The sequence below is a fragment of the Pistacia vera genome, unplaced genomic scaffold (assembly GCF_008641045.1).
Source record: "Pistacia vera cultivar Batoury unplaced genomic scaffold, PisVer_v2 Contig72, whole genome shotgun sequence".
In the NCBI taxonomy this organism is placed as follows: Eukaryota; Viridiplantae; Streptophyta; class Magnoliopsida; order Sapindales; family Anacardiaceae; genus Pistacia; species Pistacia vera.
This window is the reverse complement of record NW_022196579.1, coordinates 301,344-319,010: the sequence shown is the minus strand read 5'-3', so window position 1 is coordinate 319,010 and position 17,667 is coordinate 301,344. Positions and strand designations below refer to the sequence as shown.

The following is a 17,667-nucleotide window of genomic DNA, read 5'->3' as shown; positions in this document are numbered from 1 at the left end:
CCATGATAGAATTTGAGGTAGACTTGACTCCCCACTCAATAAAATCTTGTTGAATAAGAATATTGCCATCTTTTATAAACCAGTAGGTTTGAGCGCGTCTAGTCAGTATGGGACTCCAACAGTAGTTATTTTAACCCATTCTTCACATGCCTGTTTTCTCTCCCTCTTTTATCACCTTCATTTTAATGTATTTCAATTTCTGGATTCTGGTTCATCTCAATGGTTGTATCTAAAATAGTTTTTATCCATATCCCATGAAGAATAAAAGAAAAGTGATCGGATTTTGGCTAATTATCGACACTATGATCAATGATCACAATTTGATTATATTCAGATAAAGCTCAAATCAAGAAAGCGAAACCAAATTGGGTCGGAACGACGTAAAGTTGTGAATAAAGTTCAAGCTACAGCATTCAACAAAATGCGAAACCTATCTGAAATGTTATCTTATTGAAATAGTAGCTGTGAGAAGCATTAATGGATTAAAAGATAACAGCAAGAGACTGCACAAGGGAATCAAAAAGCAAAAGATAGAAGATAGGATGATATATATGAGGAATAAATTAAAGTTGACTGTCCATTTGCATAAACGTTAATTATCCACTCAAATCGACAGCAACAATTTGATAGATACATATAAACACACACACAAATTCTTAACAGCTGTGGATATTCTGAAATTTCTTAACATGCAGATTATAGATGAGCGTCGGCAGCTAGTTTTTGATTTAGGGTTTGAGAAGTTAACAACTGGATGCGTAACTTTAGTCTGGAAGTTAAAAATTTCATAACGTTTTCACTTAGAAATTAATGTTTTGCCTACAACACAAATTCCTGTTGGAACAATCTAGAGTAATACAAAACTAAAATCAGTAAAGAGAAAGAATAATACACGTAATTTACTTTAGTTCACCTAATTAACAAGCTACGTCTAGTAAAGTATATTGTCTCACCTCTCTCGTTACAATGAATATAGTTTACCCTATGATTTGTTATCATACTCATACAAGAGAAAAATATGTTTATATACTATATTTAAAAACTAAAACCTTGTAGTATAAGAATCTTTTTTCCTAAACCTAAATTCAATAAGAAATTAATAACTTAGAGAAATCTTACAACGGCTCTTCATGGAATAGGCTTAAACCATCGAATGCGTTTGCGTGACCTATTATTGTTGAGATGGTCGACAACTCCAACACCTATGTACTAGCATAATATTGATATATCTCCTTGCTCACATTCACAAAGATGAATATACATGACTTATTTGTTTCTTCCTTCTCCTGCTTTTTTATAAAATCAAGCATCTAGAGTATTCTTTTAACAAAAAGAGAAATAGAACATTAATATGAATAATGTGGAAATATAATCTCATTATTCCCTCAAAGTGTTATGCTTTTACTCTTTAGAAAGAAAATTTCAACGAAAAAGAGGAAGTTGGAAAATGAAAAAGTCAATAAGTTTCTAATAGTTGATTTTGTATTTATTCCTAAATATCATTTTCAACGACGATTTTTCTGACTCTTAAAAACTTATTCATGATACAAGTGGCTTATTACAAGTCAACTCTTCATAAGTCGTTGTCGAATCATATCCAATCGTCAAAAATTTAATCTTACCAAAGTTAATATAGCTATTTCTTCTCAACTATTCTACACAGTGAGTTGTAGAAAAAAATTATCAGACTTAAGAGAATCCGTATGATGCTATTTGGTGAGTTCAGTTGCCCACTTGTCAGATGAAAAAGAAGAGGAAGCTTCCTCTTTCACCTTGAGAATTTTTCTTTCTTCTCTTTGAATCTTGTAATTCTTCTATATAAGGAGACCTTAGAACATCATCATAACCATACTTCTAAACCATTCCTTTCCATTGTTGAATGAGAAGTAAAAAGAAAATGGCTGCAGTTTTTACTGATCCAAGGCTCAACCAGCTTCAAGTAGGCAAGAACAACCGTGGAGTTGTTATTGAAGAAATTGAAGGATTCCTAAGAGTCTACAAAGATGGTCATGTCGAGAGGCCTCTAGCCATCCCTATTGTCCCCTGCACCGCGGCATTAGATGCTCGAGTTGCGGCGAAAGATGTTTTCATCGATAAGTACTCGAACTTATGGGCGCGGATTTATGTTCCGAGCTGCCCTGCAGGCAAGCTGCCTTTGCTTGTTTACTTCCATGGTGGTGGATTTTGCATTGGCTCAGCTGCTTGGAGTTGTTACCATGAGTTCCTAGCCAATCTTGCTTCCAAAGCAGGGTGTGTGATTTTGTCCGTGAACTACCGTCTAGCCCCGGAAAATCGTCTCCCCGCCGCATATGACGATGGCGTCAACACCCTTATGTGGGTGAAACAGCAGGCTTTAAATGGGTCCAGTGAGCACAATTGGTGGATAAACCAGTGCAATTTCTCCAGCTTGTTCCTTTCTGGTGATAGTGCTGGTGCCAATATTGCTTACAATGTGGCCACGAGGTTGGGATCCAGTGGCGCATTCAATAGCAACATGATTAAGCCATTGTGTCTCAGGGGTAGCATATTGATGCAACCTTTCTTTGGAGGAGAGTCGAGAACGGCGTCCGAAAAACACATGACTCAACCGGTTAATTCTGCTCTGACGCTATCAGCTTCGGATACATATTGGCGGTTGTCACTACCGTTAGGGGCTAATAGAGACCATCCATGGTGCAATCCTCTAGCAAATGGTGCAGCGAGGTTGCAGGAACTGAGACTTCCATCAGTGATGGTGTGTATATCAGAAATGGATATACTTAAGGACAGGAACTTGGAGTTCTGCAACGCGTTGGCGGGCGCCGGCAAGAAGGTAGAAACAGTGATGTACAAGGGAGTTGGACATGCATTTCAAATTCTGCACAATTCTCCGTTCTCTCAAATCCGAATACAAGAAATGATGTCTCATGTCAAGGCGTTCATCAACCGATAAACAATATAAAAAAGGTGTCATTAATTTATACATGTAATTATCTTAGAGTAAATGGTAGTGTTGAAAGGGAAAGCAGCTGGATATATAATTATCGTATAGTTTCTACTTGATCTGGTTGACGTATGTATTTTACTTCTTTGTATTGGAGTATTTGATACTAATAAAAAATAATTAAAAGCTTATAGTTACTTTGTTTTGTTGCATATATGTGATTGACGGTTAAGATATACTCTTTTATCTTCTTAGAGGAGGTCCTCCAAACTGGGTTGATACTTGACATGAGTGATGAGTTAAAAGGTCATAACAGAAGCTTGGTTTTTTGACCAAAAAGCATAATATTTTTTTTTTTTGGAGTTGAATTAGGAGGAGTAGACCATGTGGATGAAAGGATCTTTAACCCATAGTTCTTCAGGTCCTGAAGAAATATAAACAAATTGGGTTTGGTGCCTCTTTGTGACACCTGAAAGTGGTCAGTCTCATAGTAGTGGACCATTCTTGGGATACTATGTAAGTATATATTCATGTCTCTTCTACTTTATTTAAATAATACTTTATGTTCAGTCCAATAATATTATAATAAAATTAAAAGTTAACGACATTAATCTCTTAAAATACGATATAATAACAAAAATTTTCCAAAATAACAATCCTCCTATCATCTTTTAATTTGTAGACAGCCGAGGGTTTTTGGGCCAACTTGTGACTTGCATACACTTCAACTAATCCTTCGAGATCTTAGAACTATCGATCAAAAAGAGCTTCAGTGGCAACTTCTATTAGGGACTGAGGTGAATCGAACTCAGAATCTCTTAAGTAATACACTTAAGAGTCTTAATTGACTGCTCAGCCACCGGCTACCCAATAGTGGTTAAATCCTCCCATCGTTAATGAATTGTTAGTGAGCCTTATGCATTATTAAATATTACCAAATTACCTTTCTACCTTTTATTTTAACATTTAAATCTTCACAATAGGGGGATTTCTGTTATTTGAGAAGCATCAAGATGATTTTGTTATTATATTATACCTTAGGGATGAATTTTAACTCTAAAATTACATATATATAAGAATCTAATAGACCATTTCTATTATATCTAATAATTGAAAAATAAGGCGATTTGAATTGATTGACAGTTGACTATGATGGAATAGAATGCTGTGGTTATGGCTTGATCACAGCCTTCGTTACATCTTGTGATTATGCCTTGACTCCAACCTTGATTCTTGGCATAATGATCTCCAATCAATCATCCATAATTTGTGTAATTAGGCTTTATTACATTTCCATTCTTATCCTTACATTTTATGTATAGATTGAAGCAATATACAAAGAATATACAATATACAAAAGTACAAAAGTCTTTTTGCCATTCTCTTCTTTCTTGGCATTCTCTGGCAATCTCATTTCCTCTTTTTGCTTCTCTTGCCAACTCAAGTTCTGACATGATATCAGAGTGATCTTCATAAACACAGCTTCCACTCAGCTAACATCTTTTTTCTGTCCCTGCATTGCAAATAGAAACTTGTTAGTTCTCCTCATAATTTTATTTCTTTTATCCTATTTTGTCAAACAGATGGCAAACATCTCAATCACAAAACCCATAGCCACCCTTGACAACACTACCATTAACCCAAACCCAACAGATCAAACCAGTCCAGATCCAGCAAACCCAACTAACCCAAACCCAACAAATCAAGCCGCCCAAACCTAACAACTCAAACTGGCCCAACACCAGCAATACAAACTGGCCCAACCTCAACAACTCAGACTGGCCCAATACCAACAATACAAACCGGCCCAACCTCAACAACTCAGATTGGCCCAATACCAACAATAAAAATCGACCCAAACCCAACAAATCAATCCAACCCATTTGGGTTTCGGGTTATGATCTAGGTCAAAATCCTTACCCGAACCAACCATTCAATTTCCAAATTCTACCAACCAACAGTCGCCGCCCTGAACCAGGCGATGCCTTGAATGCACTGACTTCTGATGGATCGAAAATCGCTCTCCTCAAATAGTCCTTAACCAGATTTGACAATTATGCTATCTGAGCTCTCGATTTCCGGCGAGCTCTCATAACAAAAGATAAAGAGGGATTCATTGATGGCTCGATTCCACCACTATAGATTGAATCACATCTCTACCATTATTGGAAGAGATGTAATATGTTAGTAAGATCCTACATCGGAAATTGTTTCATGTTTGAAGTGGCGGTCGGTTTGCCTCTATTGGAACTAGCAGCTAAGATGTGGACACACATCAAAGAGATGTATGGGAAGCTCGATCTAGCAAAAGTTTTCACTCTTCGCCAACAACTCGCCAACATCCACCAAGGCAACTCCACCGTAACAACCTATTTCAACACCTTCTATTCCCTATGGAATGAGTTAGATGCGGCTAAAGAAACTATTGATGGGCCGTCGGTAACCCTTGTGCAATACCAAAGAATTCGAGATTAGGAGAGGCTTAGTCGATTTCTCCTTGGGCTCAACAAATCGTTCCTCTCATCATTTCACACCCAAATCCTAGCCACATCGTTGTTGCCAGCCTTTCACTGTACTTTTTAGTTGGCTGTCCAAGAGGAGAGCCAATAGCAACTTGTCATAGATGGTGCAAAATCAGGAGAGGCCGTCGCTTTTTTGGGTGAGAAGAAGAAGTTTGTGCCATTGGCTGGAGAGAAAAAAAGTGTGGAGCAGCTAAGTTTTTTGCAAAATGAGAAAGATGGGTTTATATATGAAGGGATGAAGAGCTAAGATTCAAATCTTTCATCCAATGGCCAGAACTTGACTTATCAATTGCAAGGTCCTCATGCCACCACATCACACACAAGGTCAAACAAGTCAACTTGGGCTAATGGGCCTAATTGGTCAAATGGGTCAAATGGTTCAAATTGGTCCAATGGGTCTGGATCTTCCAAAACAGGTAAACCAAAATTGTTTTGTGAATATTGTAAAAGATAGAACCACACTCGGGATCATTGCTAGAAATTACATGGGCGTTTTGGACAAAAGTGGAAATTCAACCATTCATCAAGTTACCACCATTCTTGCTAGAAATCAAGTCTAATCACCACTTATTAGTATAGAACAATACAATCAATCCCTCAAATGATGAACCAAATCTCGTCCATATCTACCGTATCTTATGCAGGTACATAGTTTTTCTTGAATTTTATTAAAGATGATGTTTAGATTATTGATTCAAGGGCTGGTAATCATATTATTTGCAACCCAAAATTTTTCTCTCATAAAACCATTGCATCATTTATATCCGTTCGTATGCCAAACGAGAATATCACCCCAGCCACCCACATAGGAACAATTCCTCTCACTGAAAAATTAATTTTCAAGAATGTTCTTTTTGTTCATGCCTTCCATTTTAATCTTATCTTTGTCTCCAAAATTTGCATTGATAATAGTTGCCTCTTAAAATTCCTTTCTAACACGTGAATTTTAAGACCCTTCGATTGGGACACTGATGAGCTTGGTTAGAGTTAATAATGGTTTATACTATTGGACTCCTGATAATTTTTCCAATAAATTTCAAAGTTTGTCATCTTGTATTACAGATAAAACTGTTCATTGTAATACAAATATCAATAAACATACTTTCATTCTCCATTAAAGACTGGGTCATAGTGCGTCAATCCCTCAACCTACATGTCCAATATGCCCTTTAGCAAAATAATCCCATATAACATTCCCACATAGCACATTCTCTACTATACAACTTTTTTCCCTAACCCACCTAGACATTTGAGGTCCTTACCACACTCCTAACCATGATGGATCCATATTTTTTCTCACAATTGTAGATGATTTCTCCCATGACACATGGGTCTTTCTTATGCAGTCAAAAGCCCAAACTTTCACTATTAAAAATTTCTTAACTGTGGTCACCAATCAGTTCCATTCATTTGTCCAACATGTCTGGACAAATAATGCTCATGACTTCGTTAACCATCAATGCTCAACTCTTTTTTCCTCTCTTGGAATTCTTTACGAGAGTTCTTGCACCTATATAGCTTAACAAAATAGGGTAGTCGAGAGAAAACATCGACACCTATTAGAAGTAGCCCGTGTCGTTAAACACCAAACCAACATTCCTATTAAATTTTGAGGTGAATGTGTGATTAGAGCCATTTACCTGATCAATCGCATGCCAACTCAGATACTTGGTGGTAAGACTCCATATGAAATGTTATTCATCAAAACACCTGACAACAATCATCTACAAGTATTTGGCTCTCTCTATTACTCTGCCATTATTGGGTCAATGACAAGTTCGGACATCGGGCCACTCGGTGCATTTTCATGGGATGCCCAATGCTCTAGAATAATTATTATCTTTATGATCTAGCTACAAACAAATTTATGGTTTCTCGAGATGTTGTATTTTATGAAGATAGTTTCCTCTTTCTCAACAATGAAGCAAGTTCAAACTCCCCTCCTCAATAGTCAACCATTTTTTTGGAGGATGATGGGCTGACAAGTTCTCTTTTTACAATGCTACCTGCCAATGACATCAGCCTCCCATCAAATGTATACATACCTACTAGTTTAATCCCTGATTCTCCATTGGTAGAAACAACACAAAGTATTGACACTTCACCTACATATCTTCCAGTATCACCAATAGGGCCTCCAATATCTCCCATACCACTATCAAGGCCTCCAGTATCTCCCATACCACCATCAAGGCCTCAAGTATCTCCCACACCAACTTTTAGGCCTCCTCAACGACGGTCCACCCGTATCACCCAATCTCATATCTGGACAACAGATTACATTTGTTCCACCACATTGGCTCTATCAGATACTCCTTAACCGACCTCTAAATATGTCAACTATAACCGTCTATCTCCTGCCCACATGGTATGTGTTCATCAGATTTTTGCCAATCGTGAACCATCCACTTATTATGAAGCTGTTCACCATCCTCACTGGTAGCAAGCCATGGTAGATGAACTTACGACTCTTGCTTAGAATAATACTTGGGACTTGGTGCCTTGTCCACCTCATCGGAATCCTATTGGTTGCAAATGGGTTTATAAAATCAAACACCGTGCTAATGGATCGATTGAATGTTAGAAAACTTGGTTAGTTGCCAAGGGCTTTACTCAACAATAGGACTTTGATTACCAAGAGACATTCTCCCTTGTTGCAAACATGTTACTGTCTGAGCTTTCGTTTCTATTGCTTCTGTTCGAGACTGGTCTTTCTATCAAATGGATGTTCATAATGCATTCCTTCATGGTGATCTACATGGAGAAATTTATATAGATCTGCCACAAGGACTTCGCAAACAGGGGGAGAACACAATATGTCATCTACGAAAGTCCCTCTATGGTTTAAAACAGGCATCTTGATAGTGGAATGAACAATTCATAGAAGCTCTCACAGTCTTAAGATTTGTCCAATCTAAGTATGATTATGCACTCTTCTCTTGGCAGAAAGGTAAAACCTTCATTGCCCTCATCATCTATGTTGATGATATTTTGATCACAGGTAATAATGAAGCAGCCATCAGATTATTAAAAGAGCATCTCAACAGACATTTTCGAATAAAAGACTTGGGGAACCAAAATATTTATTGGGATTAAAATTGCAAGATCTCTGATCAACACTTCCCTTAGTCAACACAAGTATGTTCTAGAGCTTATATCAGATTCTAGATTGTCAGCATGCAGACCAAGTATTGTTTCGGTCGAACAAAACTCCAAGCTCACCACTCAGGATTATGATAAAGGGATCTCATCCTCATAAATTAATCCACCACTAGAGGATCCCTCACATTATCAAAGGCTTATAGGGCGGCTTATTTATCTCACCATGACACAACTAGACATCAACTATGCTGTGTACATATATTCTCAGCCAGTTTATGCATAAGCCAAAGCAATCCCACATGGATACATCAATGAAAGTGCTTAAGTACTTGAAAGATTGTCCTGGCCTAGGACTTCTTTTACCTCAAGACAGAAATTTAGACATTACTGCATACTGCGACTCTGATTGGGCCACATGTCCAATGACGAGAAAATCCCTCACCGGGTTTTGTATAAAGCTTGGAGGAGCTCTGATTTCTTGGAAAACAAAGAGGCAATTGACATTATCTCTTTCATCAGTAAAAGCTTAATACAGAGCCATGAAAAAAGCAATATGTGAGATCACCTAGATACTTGGGTTACTAGGAGATTTGGAAATACAAACAAGTAAGCTTGTTCAATTATACTGTGATAACAAGGCCGCAAATGACATTGAGCAAACCCGATGTTCCATGAAAGAACAAAAGCACATAGAAATTGATTGTCACTTCATTAGAGAAAAAATTTAGAAAGGGATAATCAAGACTCTTCGTATTCGCACTATGGAGCAACCAACAGATGTCTTTACAAAACCTTTATGCAGTAGACAACATTCATATCTTCTTCACAAGCTTGGAGTTTATGACATATGCAAACCACAAGCTTGAGAGAGAGAGTGATGAATATAATGTTGTGGTTATGGCTTGATCACAACCTTCCTTCCATCCTATGATTATGCCTTGACTCCAGCCTTGATTCTTGGCATAATCATCTCAAATCAATCATCCATAATTTGTGTAATTAAACTTTATTACATTTCCATTCTTATGCTTACGTTTTATGTATAAATTGAATCAATACACAAAGAGTATACAATATACAAAAGTACAAAAGTCTTTCTGTCATTCTCTTCTTTCTTGGCATGCTCTGGCAGTCTCCTTTCCTCTTTCTGCTTCTCTTGCCAACTCAAGTTTTGACAGATTGCAATCGGAATCTCTTTATTTACAAGATTATTGTTACACATAAAAGAGTTGTATCCTAAATGGTTGCTACACCATATTGATTTTAGGAAAGTTATTAACTTATCCAATTGTTTTATAATCATTATAGTGTTGACACTTAAATATGTATATGAGTTCACATTCAAAGTTGAGATCTCAAATTATATATATATATAATTTATTGTTGTTCCATTAATAAAAAAGACAGAGAAAATAATTGTCGAAAATAAGATGAAAGATATTACCTAAAGGGAACCCTTCAAAACTTGGTTAATTTCAACTTGATCCCCCAAATTCAATTATTTAAAGTAATAAGTTGTTGAAAATTACTGTAAAATAACAGCAAAGTGCCTAGATATGATTGTGAACGATGTAGAGTGCATTGGTTCCTCTTTATGCAATGCCATAAATACTTGGCTTTCGGGGTGCGGCCAAGTTCATTTGATTTGATTTTAGTTTCAAGCTCGAGTATGCCAATGTTTGTTTTTCTGGTCTAAAACTCAAGGTGATTTTTACAACTATTAACTACCCTTAATAGTTATGTGAACCCAAGGCCGAAGATGCATCGATGCAGGATTGAACTCTTCTAACACGGAAGTAACGTAAATCACAAATGTGATAAGTGATCTAAGGTAATTTGAATCTAAGAAATCAATATAAGAAATAAATATTCTTAATCGTCAGACTAACCCTTTGGGATTAAAATTATAAGATTTTGCTAAATTCATATGGTTGCTTACCAAAATAATAAAAGTTGAAAGATATTACTTTGAATTCAGAGTTTTTTAAGATGATAATAAACCATTAATTAATTAGCATATAAACAGTTAATAGATGTTAATTAATGAGGTTATCACCTAAAAAAAAATTGATATTTCTATGAAAAATGTATTAAATAAATAAAAAAATATATCCCAATTTTAAGGAATTACATATTATATTTAGGGTGCTCACCTTTACTAACAGAGATTTCACGAAAATGTTAAAAATGTTTTTTTAATTATTTTTTTTTCCTATTGAACCACATTCGACCACTAATTAAATGTTAAACCCTCAAAATTTAGACCTTTTTTTTCTTAAAATAAAAATTAAAAAAACCTCACTGTAGCGTTGGCAAATTTTTTTATTTATTTTCTTTCGGAAAGGTTTTTGGCCAAACCGTTGTGAGCTAGCATCTCTTCCACTTAAAAACTTCTTCACTTGATCCTTCTTCAAACACTGTGAAACTGAAGGAGTTCGTTCCTTCGCAGATGGCGAGGAACTACGTGAGAGAAAACGTTCCTCTCTCGCGATTCGGCGTATTGGTGGCGCAGCTAGAGTCTATAGTCACCTCCGCATCGCAACAATCGCCTGACCCTCTCCTCTGCTTCGATCTTCTCTCCGATCTCATCTCCGCCATTGACGAAGAGCCTAAGGTCACTCGATCTAAACGCTGCGTTTTCTTTCTGTACTCATTTTTACTCCAAATGTGATTTTAACCATGCGAATTGATTCAATGCTTGTTATTCCTTTCACATTATACTTCTTCTGCGTTTTCTTTAAATGAATGCATTTGATCTGCGTTGCTTTGAGCATTTCCTGTGTAGGAAGTAACAAATTAAGTTCAGTCTTAGCTAAATGTAGTAATCTATTTTATGTACATTTCCACCTTTTTTTTTTTAATTTTATTGGATTGTCTGCTTTTGGATTTGATTGATTTAGGAATCAATTTTGTTATGGCAAAGAAAGTGCGAGGAAGCATTGTACTCCATGCTTATTCTTGGTGCTCGCCGACCTGTGAGACATTTGGCTTCGATAGCGATGGGAAGAATAATATTAAAGGGAGACAATATTTCGATATATTCAAGAGTGAGCAGTCTTCAAGGGTTTCTTTCTGATGGAAAGAAGAGCGAGCCTCAGAAAGTTGCTGGTTAGTCAAAAACTTCACATATTGTAGCTTGACACTTGCGCATACTGTATATCCTCTTATAGCAGAAGAGATGAAAGTTGTTCTTCAATCTAATGCATGAAAATTGATACTTGCGCATACTGTTTTGCACGTGTATAAGACAAAGGTGAAGTAGTGATAATCTTTTGCTTAATTGTTATGTCTTATGGTAGATTTGATCCATGAATTTTATTATTATTATTATTTATTTTTTGGGAGTTTGTTGTGTTATGCGTGAAACAATGGTAGGATTGTTGGCAATTTGTAGAAGTTTAGCTTATAAGTAATTGCATTTTTTGGAGAATTATCCAGTTCCCCTCTTTATGGAGTATCTGGGACAAGAGAGTGATTGGCCTTTTGAATGATTGAAGCATTCTATTATGGAGCTATAATGTATGTTTTTGAGTCTTCTTTTTATCTTTTGTGTTTCAAAAAGATAGGACATCAGTGCACTAGATTTCACAAAGAGATCAACGAATTAGAGAAGAGAAGCAATTCTATACCAGATAATGACAAAATTCTGTTAAAGATAATCTTCCTTCCTTGAGCCAAAGGAATCAATCCATACAAAGTCAGACCAAAAGACCTCTCACTAATGTATAAAGAGAAAAAAGAAGAGTCTTGAAATTACTTTGAAAGTGATACGCAAATAGAAGCAAAAAGTCTAACTCTGTCCGACGGTCCCTTATTGTTGCTGCTTGTTTCACCAAAAGTACAATTATTTCTTTCTGGCCATATAATCCAAAGAAGAGCTGATACAACACATTTCTAGAGAGATTTAGCATTTTTCCTTCTTGAAAAGCAAAAAGTTCTCTATAAGTAAAGAATCTAAAGAACTTGGAATAGCCATGATATTTTGAATTATTTATAAATTCTATACCCTAATTTTGAAGCCATAGGACAATAAAAGAAGAGATGATTCATAATCTGCAAACTTTTCTGACCAAGGACACACCAAGATGGAGAGAGATATATCAAGAGATACTATCTTTTAATCACATATCTCATATTGATTTTGCCTTTAGCCCCACAAGGCTTGGACTTTAGAAGGGATTTTAGTCTTCCATATTATCTTGCAAGGTTTAAAGTCATCAATGGGGAATCATTTAACAACCACTCATAAAAGGATTTACAAGAGTAATTGCCCAAAGCCTCCAAGTTTTTTAATCTTCAATCCTTTTTAGTCTCATCAATATTTACGTTTCCTGTCAACTCCAAAAGCTCAATGGATTTTCACGTGTCTCTCTCCTTCAAATTCCTTTTCAAATTGAAGTTCTAATTCCATATTAGAGAACTTGCTAAGAAAACTATAAAAGAGTGCATGTAAACATTTCTATTGACACAAAACCTATAAAGATAAGGAAAATGATCACCCAAGTGGCATCTCGAAATTCTAAAATCTTCTAGCTCTTTTTGTTTATATTTGATTTATATTGTTTGTTACTCTCACCTATCTAGCCTTTATCAGCAAACAGCCTTTTGTTGGTTTATTGGATTTTAGACGTTAAGGTTTTTATCTATTTTTTTCTACTGCTTGTTTTTTTTAATAATAACTTCATACCAGTATTTCACCACCTTTTTTCTGGATTTTCTTGATGCCTTTTCCTTTTTTATATATAAAATTCTTCTAATATTGCTTGCATTATTGTATAATTGTGCACCATCTGTGTTAATATCACATGCTTTTGGTAAATACATGCTATCTGGTTTTGTTAGAAAAAGCATATTTCTTATTTCCTTGCAAGTTCGCCTAACCCTTCTGCTTGCTTTGCTGTTGATTGTACATCTGATAATCTGAATTCCTTTTTTTTGGTAGGTGCCACACAATGCTTGGGAGAATTATATCGACATTTTGGGAGAAGAATTACTTCGGGTTTGCTTGAAACAACTATTATTGCAACCAAACTAATGAAGTTTAATGAGGTAGTTTCATTTAATAAGCAACTTTAAAAATTTTATTTACATTAATGAAAACAAGGAATGAAAACATGGAAGGGAGAACTGATAGAGGAAGATTTATTTTCTCAGCCTTTAATGAAAGACTTCAGGTTTTGTATTGGTTGGTAAGCCATGGAAAGATTAATATATTTGATGTTATTCAATCTTGGTGCTGAGGGTTTTTTTCTCTCCAAATTGGTGTCTTATGTGTAGAAACAATGGTTCAAGATTTTTGGAGAGGCTGATATAGATTGGGTTATACTGAATTTTTGTGTCATTGTTTATTGGATTCCGTTAAGAATTTGTGGAGGTGAGAAAGCTCTTGTCGTTTGGAGGTGTTATAAACTGGTTGCGACGGGGGTCATTCAGACTAAAAGAAATAAAGGAATTTTTAAGAAGCTGAGGATGATGAAGTGGATTTACCATAGGAGACAGTTCATACTCTATGTGGGCTTCAGTTATAAAGCAATTTGAAGAGTTCAAAAGGATTAAGCTACTGTTTTATATTGATTTTCTGAATTTTTAAATCCTGTTTGAGGGAGTGTTAGATGTGGAGTTACTGAATTTTTGTTTGTTTTGTCTTGTTTTTGAGTCCACCTCTTTGTAAGTCCATTTATATTTAAATTTTAAATATTTTTATTGTTTCTTATAATAAAAGAAAAGAAAAGAAAAAGTCTTAATGATATCTACTTTTTTACTAGGAGAGTTGGAAAATTGAACTTTGATTACCGTCCAGAGATGAGAATTTGTTGGCTGAAGAACTGACAGAGACTGATGTGGGATAGGTTCACTTTCAAATTTGTTATTAACTTGAATTTTGCAAATCTCAAATTGCAGGAGTTTGTGAGACAAGAGGCTCTACTTTTGCTTCAAAATGCTTTGGAAGGCTCTGGTGGTAGTGCTGCTGCTTCAGCATATACTGAGGCATTCCGACTCATCATGCGGTTTGCTGTTGGGGACAAATCGTTTGTTGTTAGAATAGCTGCTGCACGCTGTCTGAAGGCTTTTGCCAACATTGGAGGACCAGGTCTTGGTGTTGGAGGACTTGACAGTTCAGCCTCTCATTGTGTCAAGGTGGCTGTTATTTGTTCTCCTTTTCCCCCTCTTTATTTTTTTATTATCGTCAATTTCTGAGGAGCTGGTTATATGTATATCATTATTGCTGCTGCTTTTAGTAGGCTCTTGAGGATCCTTTATTGTCTGTGAGGGATGCATTTGCAGAAGCTTTGGGATCATTGCTTGCTCTTGGAATGAATCCTGAGGCACAGGTGAATACATGTTAGTTTTTTTTTGTTTTTTTTTGTTTTTTTTTTTTTAAGATATTCAAATTGTCTTTCTTACATGTCATGGTTTTCATTCTTACTAGGTTCAACCAAGGGGAAAAGGTCCTTTTCCTCCAGCAAAGAAACTGGAGGGTTGTTTGCAAAGGCATTTAATTTTGCCGTTCACAAAAGGTGTACTCTTGTTTGCATTACCAAGAACTTATATTTTTTTTATATGTTTGAACTGAAAATCATACTTTAGATTGTACTTTGATTTACTAGTATAATATAGATTGCACTTCGAGTGGCAGGTGTGCTTGGAATGAATTTTATAGGGAAGCGACTCCTGAGTGTTAGATAGGAAGATGCTTTCAATTTTACTTTAATAGAAAGTAGATTATCATTCTGTGTTTTGTGGTGTACAAAGTGTTTTGGTAAATTTGTGAGTAGTGAAGGTTTTATATGCAACAGTTAACCAGCAAACCATTGGCTTAGGCTTTTGGATTTAGGGTGGTGTCGAACTTGTTTATATGCAAAACCCTCCCATGAAGGATTACGGTTCTGCTCCCAAAGTGCTTCTTGTGGTGTGTTGCTTAATATAAATTAAAAAAAAAAAAAAAAAAAAAACAAATCTCTGTGTGTGTGTGTGATTATCAACAAAATAACTTCCTTGGAAATAATCTTTCTTTACTTCTCCTATAAAAAAAATTCTCTTTTGTGCTCAATATAAGAGATATTATCACGTGATAGATGTTTCTGTTGGCTGGTGACTTCAGTTAATTAAAAAATGAGGGAAGTTAGGTTATACTACCTTCTTTTGAGGAAATTATTATTTCAATTGCAAACTGGAGTTGTTTCTTAAGTAGAATGGTCAAATTTATTTGGTGATAGTGAAAAGACGTGTTCAATCCAACTTGAGTGTGAAATCTCTTCAAAAGTTTTCCATCATACGCACACATATATAGACAGACCTTTAAATGCATAGATATATATTATCATTGGCACGGACACACAAGAACACGGACACACAGATGTACTGAAAGTGTTATCCAATTTAGAGCAAATCTTGTTCTAAATGGCATCCTGAATTGTTGGTTATGTTTCACAATGAACCTTTTGTTAATGCTGTGCTTTGAGCAGCCTCTGTGATGGCATAATAAATTTTCATATCTATCATATTTTCATGTAAGTTTCTATATGATTCCAAGTTTTACACATGAATAATCTATTATGGCCGCGTTCTCATTTTCTTGTTTTCCATATTCCAGCATGGGAAATTGTGAAGACGCTGTTCACCAGCTCTGGTGTGTTTTTGTTCTTTGGAAATAGGAAAATATGGACTAAAATTAAGGCTTAAAAGAGAAAATGGAGAAAACATAGTAAAGTTGTTTTCTCTATTTTTAAGTTTCATTAGTCCTAACAAAATTCAAACATTTTGATTTGTTTTCAAATTCACTTTTGGAAACAAACACACACACACANTTTTTTTTTTTTTTGTTTCCTTGTTAAAATTTTGTAAGTTTGAAAAGTTATTTTTATATTTGTAATGTGGAAACATGTCTTATTTGTGGCTTTCCACCTCCCTTTCCTTAGCCCTTAAGATTTGTATTAATTAAGCCAAACAAATGGCATTAGTTGATTATAAATGATAAAAGTAGAGCTGGGCAAGGCCCAATCCTGTCCGAACCTGAGACTGGGCCCAATAGGATTGGTCTCAAATTGGGACCGATCCCAGACCCATGAGAAATATTAGGGCCCGAATTGTTCCCTAGGAACAGTTCTAGGTCCTATGGGCATGGAAAATTATTTTACCCCCCTAATTTGCAAAATTTCAGTTTAGACCTTATATTTATTGTCAATTTAATATATAACAAGGTGGTTATTGATATTTCCCGAGGGTGTATGGGAAATTAAGGGTGGGGGTTTGGGCCCAGCCTTGGCACTGGTCCTAGGCTTGGGCCTTGGATGAGGGACCAACCCAAGGATTGATCCCAAGCCCAGGCCTTGGAGGAGGGACCAACCCAAGGACCGGTCCCTCCTCATTGGGCCTAGTCCGGGTCTGGGCCCGAGCCCTATAGGACCTGTCCTCCCAAGGACCAGTCCTAGGTCCCCTTTTTGGGCAATCCCATTGGGCCCGGACCTAAATTCCCACCTCTAGATAAAAGGGACAAGTGTGTCCCAAGCAAAGTTTATTTAACGCTGAAGGGCGGTTAAGAGATACTGTAAACACCTCTTTGTATTGATTATTTGTGAGAAAAACAGAGAGTTTTGGCTCTTGTTTCTTTTATTTGTTAAATTAATCTCTTGCCTTGAGCTAATTATTATAAAACAATTTGGTTATTTTACTTTTTATAAGTTTGGTATTTTAGAGCTTTGTTTGAGTTTGTACAAAAATTTTATATTTTCTATTATTTTCTATTTAATTTTGTTTTCTTTTTATTTTTGATATTATCTACACTGATGTCAACGCAATCTTAGTGCACAATCACTACAATCACGGGATTGCATGCCGAATCTGATCGCAATCATGGATTTACCTCACTTTCCTTTGCAAAGTTTATGTATAAATACCCTCTAAGACAATGAAAGAGGGGTTACCATATTATTCTTGGTAAAATACACATTTTTTGCAAGCTCTGAAAAACAATAAGATAACAGTGGACGTAGGCTCAAGTTTCAACTTGCCGAACCACTTTAAAAATCGTCTTCTGTTCTTATTTTATTACTCATCTATTATTCATTGCTGATTTTCATTTAAGCACGCACACATCTATTCCAATTCCACCAAGGTCGA

General features: G+C 35.9%; 2 protein-coding genes across 2 annotated transcripts; both read left to right on the top strand.

Annotated features, from left to right (window-relative positions):
- The first annotated feature begins 1,867 nt into the window (after positions 1 to 1,867).
- Positions 1,868 to 3,104, top strand: LOC116114697 (probable carboxylesterase 17). Its single transcript, XM_031400833.1, has one exon. The coding sequence runs from the start codon at positions 1,880 to 1,882 to the stop codon at positions 2,930 to 2,932; it is 1,053 nt and encodes a 350-aa protein (XP_031256693.1). The 5' UTR covers positions 1,868 to 1,879; the 3' UTR covers positions 2,933 to 3,104.
- A 7,794-nt stretch (positions 3,105 to 10,898) lies between these two features.
- On the top strand, positions 10,899 to 16,230 carry LOC116114686 (protein SWEETIE-like). The gene is made up of 7 exons (XM_031400821.1): positions 10,899 to 11,161; positions 11,448 to 11,655; positions 13,490 to 13,596; positions 14,449 to 14,685; positions 14,790 to 14,879; positions 14,978 to 15,065; positions 16,142 to 16,230. The coding sequence occupies exons 1-7, from the start codon at positions 10,997 to 10,999 to the stop codon at positions 16,228 to 16,230; spliced, it is 984 nt and encodes a 327-aa protein (XP_031256681.1). The 5' UTR covers positions 10,899 to 10,996.
- Positions 16,231 to 17,667: the final 1,437 nt, after the last annotated feature.

Coding starts and splice junctions, on each gene's coding strand:
- LOC116114697 (XM_031400833.1), top strand. CDS start 1,880: ATGAGAAGTAAAAAGAAAATGGCTGCAGTTTTTACTGATCCAAGGCTC.
- LOC116114686 (XM_031400821.1), top strand. CDS start 10,997: ATGGCGAGGAACTACGTGAGAGAAAACGTTCCTCTCTCGCGATTCGGC. Junction 11,162..11,447: donor CCATTGACGAAGAGCCTAAG/GTCACTCGATCT, acceptor TGATTGATTTAG/GAATCAATTTTGTTATGGCA. Junction 13,597..14,448: donor AACTAATGAAGTTTAATGAG/GTAGTTTCATTT, acceptor CTCAAATTGCAG/GAGTTTGTGAGACAAGAGGC.